Source organism: Aedes albopictus, chromosome 2 (assembly GCF_035046485.1).
Source record: "Aedes albopictus strain Foshan chromosome 2, AalbF5, whole genome shotgun sequence".
Classification (NCBI taxonomy): domain Eukaryota; kingdom Metazoa; phylum Arthropoda; class Insecta; order Diptera; family Culicidae; genus Aedes; species Aedes albopictus.
This window is the reverse complement of record NC_085137.1, coordinates 414,307,069-414,320,942: the sequence shown is the minus strand read 5'-3', so window position 1 is coordinate 414,320,942 and position 13,874 is coordinate 414,307,069. Positions and strand designations below refer to the sequence as shown.

Below are 13,874 nucleotides of genomic sequence, written 5' to 3'. Positions count from 1 at the left end.
GTAAGATATCTTCCAAAACTAGCCTTGCAAACGCTCACTGTTTACCTTTCGCGCCAAAGAACAAAATCTGGAAAAGAATCTTCCAAATCTAGCGCCGCACTCGCTTACTGTTTACTTTTTGCACTGAACAACAAATTCGCGTCAAACAACGCACTCGCTACAACAGAATCCAATCCACGAATCTTAATCCGCTAGACGGACGCTGATTTCTCCTCTAACTACTTCTTAGTAACTTTGTGGACATCCAATCCCTTATTTTCAATAAGTGCTTGGGACCTCAGTTTACAACTAACAAAAGCATAGGCTCTGTAAACAACATAATGACCCACCCTATTGAACGTGTTCTTGTTGCTCCACTGAAATGTACTGGCGGGAAAATGCAACCCTTTTTGTTCTTGTCTTATGTTCTCGCGTTTCGATTGTGATCTTCGTCAACCACTTAAGCGTCTTAGGTTTTCTCACATTTCGCCACATTTGTTCTCTTGTAAATCTAGCATCTATAATTGTAAAGATGACATTTTTTCTGCAACCTTACTAGCGTGAGTACTGGTCCGTTAATAGCTGGACACAGAACAGTTTCTTTTTTTCTTTTGCTAAACATTCGATCTTATAAATATGAAGCAAGGCTCCTTTGTTTATGACCACGATGACCAGGGGCAACGAGCTAAAGAACTCGATTCCGTGCCTTGAGTGATGTGCGACCGCGTCCTATCGGTCGGTCGGTCACCGCGGCGAACCTTAAGCACATTGAGCTAAACATCCACATTCTAATGTAGGACGACCCGCGTGGAGTGTGTGGGTCGTCTGTATGGGCGTGTACTAGGTAGTGCTAGGTACTTACCGGAGCGCGGAACTTAAGCCGCGACGCCGTTGCGAATGTACCGAAGGATGTATTGATCGCGAACGTCGTCCGATACCGGGTAGAATCCGAGGGCAGGCGGTAGCGTTTTGGCATCCAGCGGGACCCAGTTTTGACCAAGCTGGGTGCTTATTTCCTGCAATTATAAATAATTTATTAAGAGCATTTCAAGTTTTGAAAGATTTGATATAATTCTTTTAAGGCTTGGGGAGTCATTATAAAATCGTACGAAATACGGCTATACAATCACAAACAAAAACGAACATTGTCGTCAGCAAGTTTATTGCAAACCTTATACTTAATACAGCTAACGAAAACTAAGGTCGTCAGCAGAAATGAACATTTTCTCATCGTGAAGCTACTTGCGAGTGAAAATCCAACACATTGAAAACACCATGGTCCCAAAAATGGTTCGAGAGTAAAATAATTATTATTCGCGTCTACCTGATTCGCACGTACGAAGAAAAACAAAATCCAAAATACTACTAGCGAAGGTATACAGTATGAGGGAAACTTGTAAGTATTTACGTTTCAGGCTTCATAAACAACCTAGTACCCTAAGCCCGAAAAATTCTGGAAAACCAAAAATATAGATAGTCAATGCTACTAAATGCTTGTACAGATGGTTAACAGCCATACGTATTCAAAAAGTCTTCTTCTAAATATATAATATATCATATTCCTAGGATGTTCTTGATCACTCAAACTATCATGGAGCACATCCTTTAAATCTAAAGCCGTTGTTTTCGCTATAAATAAAATGAGTCTACAGACCCCTCAAAGCTAACTCCGAGATGTTTCATGTCCACCAAAATACTCTGGATTTCACACTAACAGATCAACACTTGTAATAGTTACTATTTTCGTTATACTGAGTAGCGTTATGAATCATGTTTGTCGAACCTCCCCGAAGACCAATATACATTGTTAAATATTTTTCGAACATTGTTGATCTTGAATAGGTTAAAGAGTTCTGTTCTTGTCAATTACAGATGCCGCACCAGGAATGGCATCGGTGTATGACAAATAGAAAGCCAACGAAGGTCTGGGAATCGATCGAATAGTTGAGATTGAGCTTGAGCTTGATAGACCGCCCGTAGATGCTACTCCAGTATCGCCAGACTAGTTTCACTCACACAAGGAATCAATGAGATTATCTGCTCGGGATGAGCAGGCATCTTCAGTGTCTGAGCCTTGGTGATCTTCTATTTTTAGGCGACAATGGCGCCTGCCACGTCAGGTTGCAGGTCAATGTGGGGAACCTACGGTAAATATAACCATATTTGACGTCAAAAGGAATTTGACATTGTTTTGGCGGCAATGAGAATGTATGAATGTATGCTTTTACAATCCAGTATCATTGTTCCTCAATCGGATATCTGATTGAAATAACATTAGTTTCAGGCTTTTGACGTAAGTTGTCAAGCTTGACATCTACAATATTATGGTAGTTTCAAAAATAGTTTTCTTTTACTTTCAATAATATACCGCATTTAGTTCACCACTAAACTGCACAGTAAGTCATCATAAGTGCGAAAACGTAAATAAGAGTGCGCGAGTGCATCATATCGAGTTGATGTATTCGGCGCACTATTTCTTCAATCTATGCTGAATAAGTGCTCTGAAGACACCGAGTTGATTTGATGCAATCGCGCAATTTTATTCGCGTTTTTGCACTCATAAAAACTAGTGCGATAGTCCAGTGGTGAACTAAATGCGCTATATCAGGGGTTCTCAACCTTTTTGAGGTGGCGACCCCCTTTAAGAATTGTCAAAACACCTGCGGCCCAAAGAAAATTTTTAGAAAAAAATATGAATTAAATGAACGACATCGAGTTTTTTTTTTGGGAACAGTGACGTAGCCAGAAATTTACTGTGGGAGGGATTTTCGACGATCAATGATACTTTTTTTTATTCGACACTTATTGTATTTTTTACGAATAATCAGACTTTGGCGACGAAATTGAACTCGCCCTAATATGGTACTAACCTAACATTTATGACACATTTTCGCCTTCTTTCCCCGATTCAGGCGAAACCAGCTGATTTTGTTATGAAAACATAAACAGCTGGTAGCCGAGAACAATAAGGATGAACGTAAACATCGGTGAACCAGCTGGTTTTGTTGTGTAAACATGACCAGCTGGTGGACCGAGAACAAAAGACTTTAATGGTAAACATTGAGACGGCCGGCGAAAACTGTCACATTACCGGGCGAGTTGCAAAAACCCTGCGACTGAGATTGACAGCGAAATCGAAAGCGAAATATGAGTACGACGAAATTTATCGCATCAAAGTCTAAGACGAAAAAAAAATAGCAATATATTTCGTAAGCAATGATGTCATATAGGTACATTCAATTTGAGTCGTAGCTGAAAAATTGCGGCGCAGCCGAAAATTTTTTTCTTTTGAAGGCGTTTTATACCTGAGTTTTATACTGAAAATTTGTTCCTCAAACTGTTGCTTTTGGGGGTAGCGGTATACAAAATTAAAGATATAATTTGCACAAAATAGAATAAAAATTTAACATTTTTTTGGTGACATCGCGGCCCCCCTAGACTGGCTTCACGGCCCCCAGGGGGCCGCGGACCGCCGGTTGGGAACCCGTGCGCTATATATTCATCGGAAAACTACATGCTTGTTTTTTTTGCCTGGGTTATTATTTAGGGTATGTGTACCATCAGTAATCTCATGCTCCCATATTCATCCTATTCGAAAATAAGCGATTACGGCACCAATTGATTCCGTTCTTTTTGTTTTCATAAGTGCCCACTTCTAACAAAAAATACAAAAATGAAAAACAGAACGAACAGCGCTTCAATCCTTTGTTTTCCGTAGAATAAAAATGGGAGCCACATGCTTAACAAGGGAACCAATACCCTATATAAAAAAAAAAAATAAAAAATAAACTTCTCCCAACGGGAATCTCCCGATTATTCAAATTACCAACTTTTATAAAATGTCTTACCTTGTGTTCGGCACTATTCCGTACTATTAAAGGGGATTTTCAATTATGCTTCTCATTTACAACAGCTTTGCATAATTTGAAAACTAACACTTTTCCAGCATTAGCAAAGCAGTAAATGCTTTGCAAAACAAAACATTCTGCTTGGTTTGACAGAAGTGACCGACGGATTCATCATTAAAACATTTGCATCAAAATACTCTGCTTGATTTCATCACAGACAAACAGACGTCTCACTCTACTCACTTCCCATCGTAACCGTTTTTAACGATTAGTTCAAATATTTTGTAGTTCGCAAATCGCTCGGTCACGGCGCTCGCATCGTTTTTTCTCCTGTTTGACGTTTGTTCACTACCGCCACCTACTGAGTGGTTTGCGTAACACAGCCTGGTTAGCATTGGGCGATTATGTTTTCGAGACGATGATTTTTATCTTAATTTATTCCAAGTGATACGTCTGTTTGTCTGTGATTTCATGTTAAGTATTGTGGTTTTTACAATCCTATTCGACGCCGAGGAAATGGTCAGTTAAATTGACTTAGAAACAATGTTCATCAGTATAAGCACAGAAAACAGACATCCAGGCTAGAACAAATTTCATTCGGAAGGTTGTGTAAGGATTTGAATCTTTACTTGAGTAAGGTTGCAAACCAACACACGATGACAACACTAACGCCACCAAACACCATATTGCCACAGTCAGTGGTATAAGAATTCACATAATTTCAATAGAATTTCAATGTGTAATTCAACTAACGTCATTTTAATTTCAATGTGAACGCTTTTCTGTCCGTGTAACGCTCCACGTCAGCTCTAATGGTCCCAGAACACCTGCTGCTGTTAGCTGCCGTACTAAATTTGCTTCGATAAGAGTCAAGGAGAATCCTTCATCCCATAAAGCAAATGTTGCACATCTAAGGTACCCGCTGAACAGCATAAATAATATGATCACAGACAAACAGACGTATCACTTGGAATAAATTACGATAAAAATCATCGTCTCGAAAACATAATCGCCCAATGCTAACCAGGCTGTGTTACGCAAACCACTCAGTAGGTGGCGGTAGTGAACAAACGTCAAACAGGAGAAAAAACGATGCGAGCGCCGTGACCGAGCGATTTGCGAACTACAAAATATTTGAACTAATCGTTAAAAACGGTTACGATGGGAAGTGAGTAGAGTGAGACGTCTGTTTGTCTGTGATATGATCTTAAAAAGACGGATCTTTGCAGCCGCTAATACGCATTGCATTACGACGCATGGAAGTTGTCGCCGACACTGTTCTTGTGTTTCGAATCGTGTTCAGAACGATACAGGAGTGGGTGGTGGCGGTCTGGGCAGTTTCCGATCGGAATGATCCGCTGTAGCATCGGATGCTCGATCGGCATCTTCATTCAGGCCTAACTTTACCAAACACGTATAAGGCAATCTAGCGTTCATCACCCTTCTCTCTCAAGCAGCCACAGAAGATACACTCTGAAAAGTTTTCACGTCCGATTTACGTGAAAAGATAGGTAGTTTTCGTCCACCATATTTTTCACGTAGCCTCCACCGGAATGTCAGGTAGCTAGATAAATTTGAGCTTCGCTAATCGACGTGATAAGTCAGGTAAACTTGACATACATTTTACGTACCGTTTACGTAAAATGTGGGTGAGTGCTACTGGAATTTTAGGTATCTTTTACGTGAAAACATGAATAGTTCTACGTGAATTTCACGTAATATATACATCATTTTTGAATGAAAATAAAGCAGCCGTACCAGCTTGCAACGTATTTGGAGAGACACGAGATTTCAAATCCTTACAAAATGCAATGAAAAAGCATAGATTTTACCCTTACCGTGAAATAAATATGTCATTGCATTTGAAAAGGATTAAAAAACTCTTGCCTCCTCAAATACGCTACAAACTAGTACAAAAATGTAACATTCAAGGACAATTTTTTATCAGTCTTTTATTATTGAGTAATTAACAAATCAACACTTACATACATAATTAAAACATTCACAAAAGTTCAGATCCTCTAAGATTGGATAATTTAAAACAAACCTTAGGGGTTTGACGCACAAGATTTGTAGTCCAGCCGTTTGAAACACTCGTTGAACTGGACTAATAACATCTATTCTAGCTTCTGAAATTAATGAAAAGGTCAAGCGCTTGTAATTAATGACTATCAATCGCCTTAAACAATTAAATTACCTCAATACTTGCAGCAACTTGCACGGAAATTCTATCAACAAGCAGTTCTTGCACCAACCTATTTACTTCCCGACGCCATATTGAATTGTTTTTGCACACCGGAAAATCACGTAACTTTCGTTCCGCGAAAACTTCCAAGTCGGAAGTACACCAACACAAACGCGTTGAAACGAGTTACGTGAAAATAAGGTGGCTTTCGCCAAACAGGGCGGTGCATACGACGTGGTTATCGAATGAAAGTTTCTAACATCACGTAACTTTTGAGGTTTTGAGAATAAGGATGAGCTACGTGATATTTCACGTAAATCGGACGTGAACATTCTTTAGAGTGTAGCAATTCTGTGTTTAATATTTTCATAGGGAAACGGTTCCGTATGAAAACAAACCTATCCTCCTCGGCAGCGAAACAGAGAAAGATGATCAAACGTCAGATAGCCTTATGTAACATATGTAAACAAAAAAGAGTTTTTTACATGAGGCGCTGAATCTCGTTAAGGGCTACTTGTATCACTCATCTTTGGGGATGATTTGTGAAAAAATATCCGGATTTTTCACGTTGCTTAAATGGCCAATGTATGAGTTGCTATGGAAACAGCGAACTTCCCCTCCGTTTTCCTGCGTTCGTGGATTTTGTTAGATACGGAGTTTGGTACAGTTAGGCTTGTATTGGCAGTGATCGAACAATCAAACCTCGCACAACTTCCAATGACGAACGCTCTTCAAGCGAGCTTTTTATCTTAAACTAGCAGTGGGGGGGGGATCTAGCGTAGTGGTTAGGCTTCTGACTATGAATCAGAAGGTCATGGGTTCAATTCCCACCCCCTCCAGGGGTGATTGGGGAAGTCTACGGACTATAAAAGAAAAAGTCAGTCTCCGGAAGGTAAAACAGAATTGTAAAAGTCTACGGACTAACAGGAATTCACTGTACAATATGTAAACAGTCGATAAAGAAGAAACTTTGTAAACTCCACGGAGTATAAATAGTGACAGGTTGGACATATGGCCTGCGATGCCGGTCCATTAGGAGATGTGTGCGCTAAAGAAAAGCACCACCGAATCAGAAGTAAGAAGAAGAAGAAGAAGAAACTAGCAGTCCCCGGGAAACTTTGTCTTGCCTACTGCGTTTTTTTGACGTTTCAAGTCCCTAGTCAAACCCCGTTCAAAATGTATAAAAACCCGATTTTCAAAAACTCAATTTTCCAATGTTTTTTTGCCTCATAAACCTTCCTTGGGTGAAAACTAACAGAACAAAACAAAGACGACCCAAATCGGACGTTCCGTTTGCGAGTTATGCGCGGTCCCACGTATGCCACTGCATTTTTATACATATAGATATATATACACTACCCGCCATAAATATGGAATCGCGTATTGCAACACTCATACTGAATATTGCAGCACCCCAAAAAGTATTGCATCACCTTGAAATATGATTATTTTAGGCAAGGTTGCAACCATTCATTTGCAAAAATTTACATTCATTTGCTATTATCTCAGTTCAGAAGCATGCTATCGAAAAACAATGTATGGAAGAATTTAACCTTGTAGTTTTATCTGAAAGTTTGCCGAATAACATTGGGGTCGCACACGCATTCCAAAGTTGTGAGCGAGCTGTGAAGGCAACTTTCCACAGCGTGAATGAAATTCATATTCACCGCGTGGAGAGTTGCCTTCACAGCTCGCTCACGACTTTGGTATACGTTTGCGACCCCAATGTTATTCGGCAAACTTTCAGATAAAACTACAAGGTTAAATTCATCCATACATTGTTTTTCGATAGCATGCTTCTGAACTGAGATAATAGCAAATGAATGTAAATCTTTGCAAATGAATGGTCGCAACCTTGATTTTAGGTCTTCGAGGCACAAATTACTTATGACCCCCCTAATTCGCTTTGAAAATGCAACTTGTATTCACAACCTGAATGGTTCTAGCTTCAGTCCATTTTTTTTGGGTGCTGCAATACTGAGTATTATTATTGGCGGGTAGTGTAGATGCTGAAAATGTACGCAGTTCCACACGCGTTGATACGGTTTACCGCATATCGGGTAGGAATGCCTTTCCGCATTGCAGCATCGCACCTCGGCTTCATCTTCCTGGGCACATCCCTTTGACTCTCACAATTGTTGCCTTCTTTTGGATTGGTGACGTAATTTCGCTAGTATCGTATACCAGTTTTTTCTAGATTAAGTTTCTCTAGGAATACCTCCATGAATACCTCCAGGTATGCCACCAGAGATTCATCTAGGTATCTACCAGGAATTCCTCCGGGAATCCTTCAAGTAATTCTGCCAGCAAGATTTCTTCCAGGCTTTATCTCCAGAAATTTCTCCATCAATTATTGCAAAAGTTTCACTAACAATTCCCTCAAGAGAAGCTCCCTTAATCCCTCCGGGAATTTTGCTAGAAATTGCTTCAGAAATTTCACTAGATTTTTTTTTCCAGAAACTCTATTTACCAGGAATTACAAAGAACATATCTCCAATAATTATACCAGGAGTTCCTCCAGGAATTACACCACGTGATCCTCCAGGAAATATATTATTTTCTCTAAGTGGGGTTTATCTAGGAATGCTTCCAGGTATTCCTCCAGGAATTCCACAACGATTTCCTCCGAGTTTTTCAATAAGGAGTTTTTTCTCCAATAATTCCAACAAGCACTCCCCCGGAAATTCTACCATAAATTCCTGAAGATATTCTGGCAAGAATTCTTCCAGGTTCTTACAAGAGTTTCTACAGGTTTCCAGAAATTCCTACAGGAGTTCGTACCGAAATTCCACCAGCATTTCCTCTACGATTTACATCAGCAATTCCAAACAGTAATTCTACCAAGAATTGCTCCCGAAAATCCGCCAGGAATTCCACCAAAAATACTCTAGAATATCCACCCGGAGTCCCTCCATGAATTCCACCAGAATAGCCATCTTGAATTCCATCGGATATTCTACCTGAAAACACTACCAAGGAATTCGATCAGGAATGCATCTACAAACTCCACTAGCAATTCCTCCAGGAGTTTCGTCAGGAATTCTACCAGGAATTCCTCTATGAATTCTGCCAGGAACTCCGCTAAATATTCATCTACGAGTTCCATTATGAATTTCGCTAAGGATTCCACCAAAAGTCGTACAGGAATTTCACCATCAGTTCCTTCATGAATTCCACCAGGATTTCTTTTAGGAATTCCAACACAGATTCCTTCAGGAATGGCACCAGGAATTCCTCCATAAATTTGTATCTGAAGTTACAGCAAGAACTCGACCAGGATTACTGGCAGAAACTCCATCAGGATTTCCACCGAGAATTTCATTTGTATTTCAATCAGAAACTCCATAATGACTTTAACCATTATTCCCACCAAAATATCCACCCAGCCATCCATATTTCTTCAGGATAAACTACACAAAAATCACTAAAATTCCTTTAGGAACTACATCAAGAATTCCTTATCCTTAATGAATTCTGCCAGAAATCCTTGTAAGAATTCTACAAGGAATTGCTACAGAAATTCTTCATAGAATACCATCAGGATATCCACCTTAGTTTCATATCTTTCCTACATATTGCACACAAAAACCGAGCAAAACCTCCTTATACCTATTTTTCATAAAATGATGATTTGAAATCTCGATCAAATTATCCTATAGTGGACCCGTGGGTTCACTTTTAACTTATGCTAATTCTTCACATTATTTTTAACTTATGCTAATTCTTCACACAGGGGTGACAATAGTGGACCCCCTAAGATTTAACCTATAATGGACCCCCAGACTTGTTTACATTTACAAATTTGTTCAAATAGGGTATCGCGCTACTTGGGCGGTGGTTTTCTTCGTCTGTTATTTTCGTCTGTTTTCCACTGTAACTCGGTCAATTTTGAACCGATTGACTTGAAATTTTGTACACGGGTAGATACTATACCTATCTCACCGCATTCCAAGAATTGTGTCAATTGGTTCAAGATTGACTGAGTTATAGTGGAAAACAGACGAATATAGAAGCCACCGCCCAAGTAGCGCGATTCCCTAATCAAATCATCGCTTTCCAGTCTAGTTTCATCACATGGAACTGCTGTCTAGGAACATGAGCCATGGTTTCCCGGTGGAAGTTCACCGGTAGAAACAGATTTGAGTGAGGAATTGGAGAATAATTGCTAGGGGTCCACTTAAGGTCAAGGGTCCACTATTGGCTAAAATACCCTAGAACTGTATAAAAATGACATCAGCGACTTACCTCAATAAATGGATTTATCATGACGGAAGGCATCGATAGGTCGATCCGGGACACCTCCAGCACCTTCAGATCCTTGCCCCGTAGACGCGAAATTCCAACTAGGTTATGTGGATCCAGCACATAACCGTGAATAACAATTTCCTCGAGTTTCTTACAGCGCCAGGCCATCATTACTAGGGGATCCTGCTCAGTGCGCAGCACCATCTCCATGATGTTCCGGTACTCTTGGATGCGCTGAAATAGAAGAATCACGTTAAGAAAACAGGGCAATCCCCCGCATTGTTTGTGAAGGTGTCTTACCATCGAGTCAACCCAAATCATACTCTTCAAAGTTTCCTTGTAATAACGAGAGAGGTACTCCAGAGCGTCACAATTGATCTGTTGAACAATAATCTCTCATCAATATAGTGCATCTACTATCTATTTAGTTCTCTCTAACTTACCCTCTCGCAGAATAGCACCTTCAGATGCGACAGCGGCATCGACGGACGCAGAATATGACTGTGCAGCATGTCGACCGCCTCGTAAGCGCAAACCAGCGTCAAGTGTAGCTCCGCCTGCGGATTCTTGGCACGGAAACTGGCCCAAGCACCCTCCGATACGCCCGGATGCTCCTCGTCCAGCCCATGGACGTGCACTACCAAGCGCTTGAGGGGCAACAGCTGCAACGTTTGCAAAAAATCATCACACATAATGTCGTAGTCCAGCGACAGATACTGAAGGGCGTTGCATTTCTCGAAAAGGGTCGACTCGATCGAGCTCAGCGCATAATGGCTGGGATCCTGTTTGACCGAGGCAAATCCCAACTGCTTGAGGAGTTGCGGACGAGAGCAGCTCTGGAATGGGCAGAATTGGAGTAATAACATTTCTTCGAAGGTATTGAGAATATATTTTATTTACTTACACTGAGGAAATCGGCAGCATGGAGCGACAGAATCTCGGAACAACCTAGGTCCAATTCCTTCAGCGGAGGATTTTGACGCCCTAGCAAAACCTTGATCGGTTCTACGAACAACCTGCAATAGAATGTATTAAAATTCATTCGGAATCATACTAAATTTAACCCCCAATAAAAAAAAAAACACACTTATAGATGTAGTTCCATTCCTCTTCGGAGTAGAATCGTCCCGGTGTGACCAGGGTGGCGTACTTTGGACGCAATGACAGGCTAACCAGACAGGAGCTTTTGCTGAGTCTGAAATGAGCGGGAAATATTTTGATCTTAACTGTAACAGAGAGAAAGCTTTAAACCAAGGGGTAGAAGAACCTACTTGTACATGATTTCCGTTGCCAATTCAACGTCGTACAGGTTGCAGGAATCGAAAGAAATCTTCGCCTCGCTCACTATGTGTGCCAGCGATTGCAGTAGGAAACTGTTCTTCTTGTTGTTCTCTCGGGCCACATCGAAGTGGATGTCCTTGAAAAATCTGTAAGAATTACAATGTTCGTCAAAATATTTGAATTTCAAATCTTTTGGAGCACCAATAACAATCAGTTTTATTTAGAATTCGTGAACACGTAAAACATTTTCGGGAATAGTTTCTATTTATTTCAGAAATAGTGTTTGCTGATGTTGAACATTTTGTTTCGACAAGATTCAGGTAGGTGGTGATGCACAGTTTCAGCACCAACTATCGTAAGATATGAAACCATTGCGTTGCAAGAGTATAACAAATAGATTATTCAATGAAAGATGTTAATACCCGTTTTTTTATTCCAGATTTTCGGATGTTGTTTGTTCCATGGCTGACACATTAAGAAGGCAAGTGCCAGCTTGCCGACAGTATTTATTCGTTCTTCGAACCTAACAATAGTTAGCACATTTCAATGAATGCTTGGTAGCATTCGTTTTGAGGGTGGTATTCACCACACAAATAAGATTTATTTCGAGCGCCTGAACGTTTATCAAACGTATCCTTTGGAGTTTACCCTTCCACTGACCCAAATTTCCGTGACACCTAGGCCTGGGAGATTGTAGGGCTGTCTACATATTTCTTAGGTTTCCAACTAATCATCCTCTCCAATGACGTTACCAGGACAGTTCTCGACCATTGGAGAATTGCGTCAGTCTTGTCATAGAGTCAGAGACTAGCCCCAAATCTCAGCGTCATTTCTAGGAGTAATCATCAAAGGATATCCAGGGACCAGGAGGAATCCTTGAAATATTCACATGGGGAATCTGTCCAGGAAAGGGGAAGGATTTCCAGAAGGAAATACCGAAATAACTCCTAGAAAAATTCCAGAATCTTAGAGGAATTCTTGTAGGAAGTCCACGAGAAATTTTTCTAAGAAATCCTGGAGATATGCGTGAGTATAGTTCTAAGGAAATTTTCAAAGGTATTTATGGAAGAATCCCTGAAGGAACTCTTTTAAAAATTCCTGAAAAAAAACTAGAAAAATTTCTTATGCAACTCCGAAAGTATTCAAGATGCGAAGAATCCCTAAAATAACTTCTCGAGGAATCCCCTAAGGAATCCTTCAAGGAATCTTGGAAAAAACTCCTGGACTAATCCTTAAACAAGCTTCTGGGGGAATTCCTGAATTCTCCTGGAGATATCCCTGGGGAAACTTCTGTAGACAAGGATGGTTTCACGTACCTAGCAATGGGGCACGTTCGGTGTAGTACTAGATTTGTAGTAATGAACTGAATTTTAGTATGGTGAGAAGGTTAATTCTCCGTTTCTGCAATGAAATGGTGCAAAAGCGTGGGTATTATGATTCCTTGCCTAATTCGATGCTGTTTGAGCAAAACTTTGGATAACTATGTTGTTTATATTGCAAGAAATGGAGAAAACAACAACATTGTTGCCCAAAGTTTTGCTCAAACAGCATCAAATTAGGCAAAGAATCATAATACCCACGCTTTTTGCACCATTTCATTGCAGAAACGGAGAATTGACCTTCTCACCATACTAACATTCAGCTCATTACTACAAATCTTATACTTCACCGATCTGTCCTATTGTTTAACTCATTTTTTCAATAACTCCGTTCAGCAGCTTGTTACTACAATGTGATGTTTGACAAACTTGCAGGGTGGTGAATTGAATTTTACGATCATTTAGTATGAGGTTGGTAATACTAGCGCTCTCACACCGTAATTATGAGAGTTAGAACATGGTTTCCTTGGCGAAAACGTAATTGTGCGAAAAACACTCCCTACAAGTTTATCGAACATCACATTGCAATAACAAGCTACCTGAACTGAGTTATAGAAAAATGAGTTAAACGATTGAAAGGTGAGTGAAACCATTTTTGTCTATAGGAATACCTGAACGAACTCATAGAGGAATTCCTAAAATTTCCCGAAGGAATTACAAAAGGAATCAACGAAGGAATTTTAGGAGGTATCCTAGAATGATCTCATGTAGGAACCCATGGTGAAACACCTTGAGTTATTGCGAAGAATCTCCTGGAACGGGGAGAAATCCCTGATTGAAATTCTGGAGGAATATCTGAAAGAACTCCTGAACTAGTTAATAAAGGCGTTCCTGTAGGATTTTTTGAAAGAATTTCTAGAATAATCTAAAATAGGAATACCGGAAGGATCTTCTGGATTAGTAATAATGAATCTCCAGCAGGCATCCGTCTAAAAGAACTCCTGGAGTAAACCCTGA

At 40.2% G+C, this 13,874-nt stretch overlaps 1 protein-coding gene and 1 non-coding gene across 2 annotated transcripts in view; one reads left to right on the top strand and one right to left on the bottom strand.

Moving 5' to 3' along the window:
- Positions 1 to 624: 624 nt before the first annotated feature.
- Positions 625 to 13,874, bottom strand: part of LOC109417869 (F-box only protein 33) — a 33,354-nt gene continuing 20,104 nt past the window's right edge. The window contains exons 3-9 of the mRNA XM_062853499.1: positions 11,529 to 11,684; positions 11,345 to 11,452; positions 11,162 to 11,273; positions 10,701 to 11,093; positions 10,558 to 10,635; positions 10,258 to 10,491; positions 625 to 995 (exon numbers count right to left, since the gene is read on the bottom strand). Coding sequence (XP_062709483.1) covers positions 855 to 995; positions 10,258 to 10,491; positions 10,558 to 10,635; positions 10,701 to 11,093; positions 11,162 to 11,273; positions 11,345 to 11,452; positions 11,529 to 11,684 — 1,222 coding nt within the window. The 3' untranslated portion in view covers positions 625 to 854. The remainder of the gene's footprint in view (positions 996 to 10,257; positions 10,492 to 10,557; positions 10,636 to 10,700; positions 11,094 to 11,161; positions 11,274 to 11,344; positions 11,453 to 11,528; positions 11,685 to 13,874) is intronic.
- Positions 6,777 to 6,851, top strand: Trnah-aug (transfer RNA histidin (anticodon AUG)). Its single transcript has one exon. It is a non-coding gene; the product is annotated as a tRNA-His (tRNA).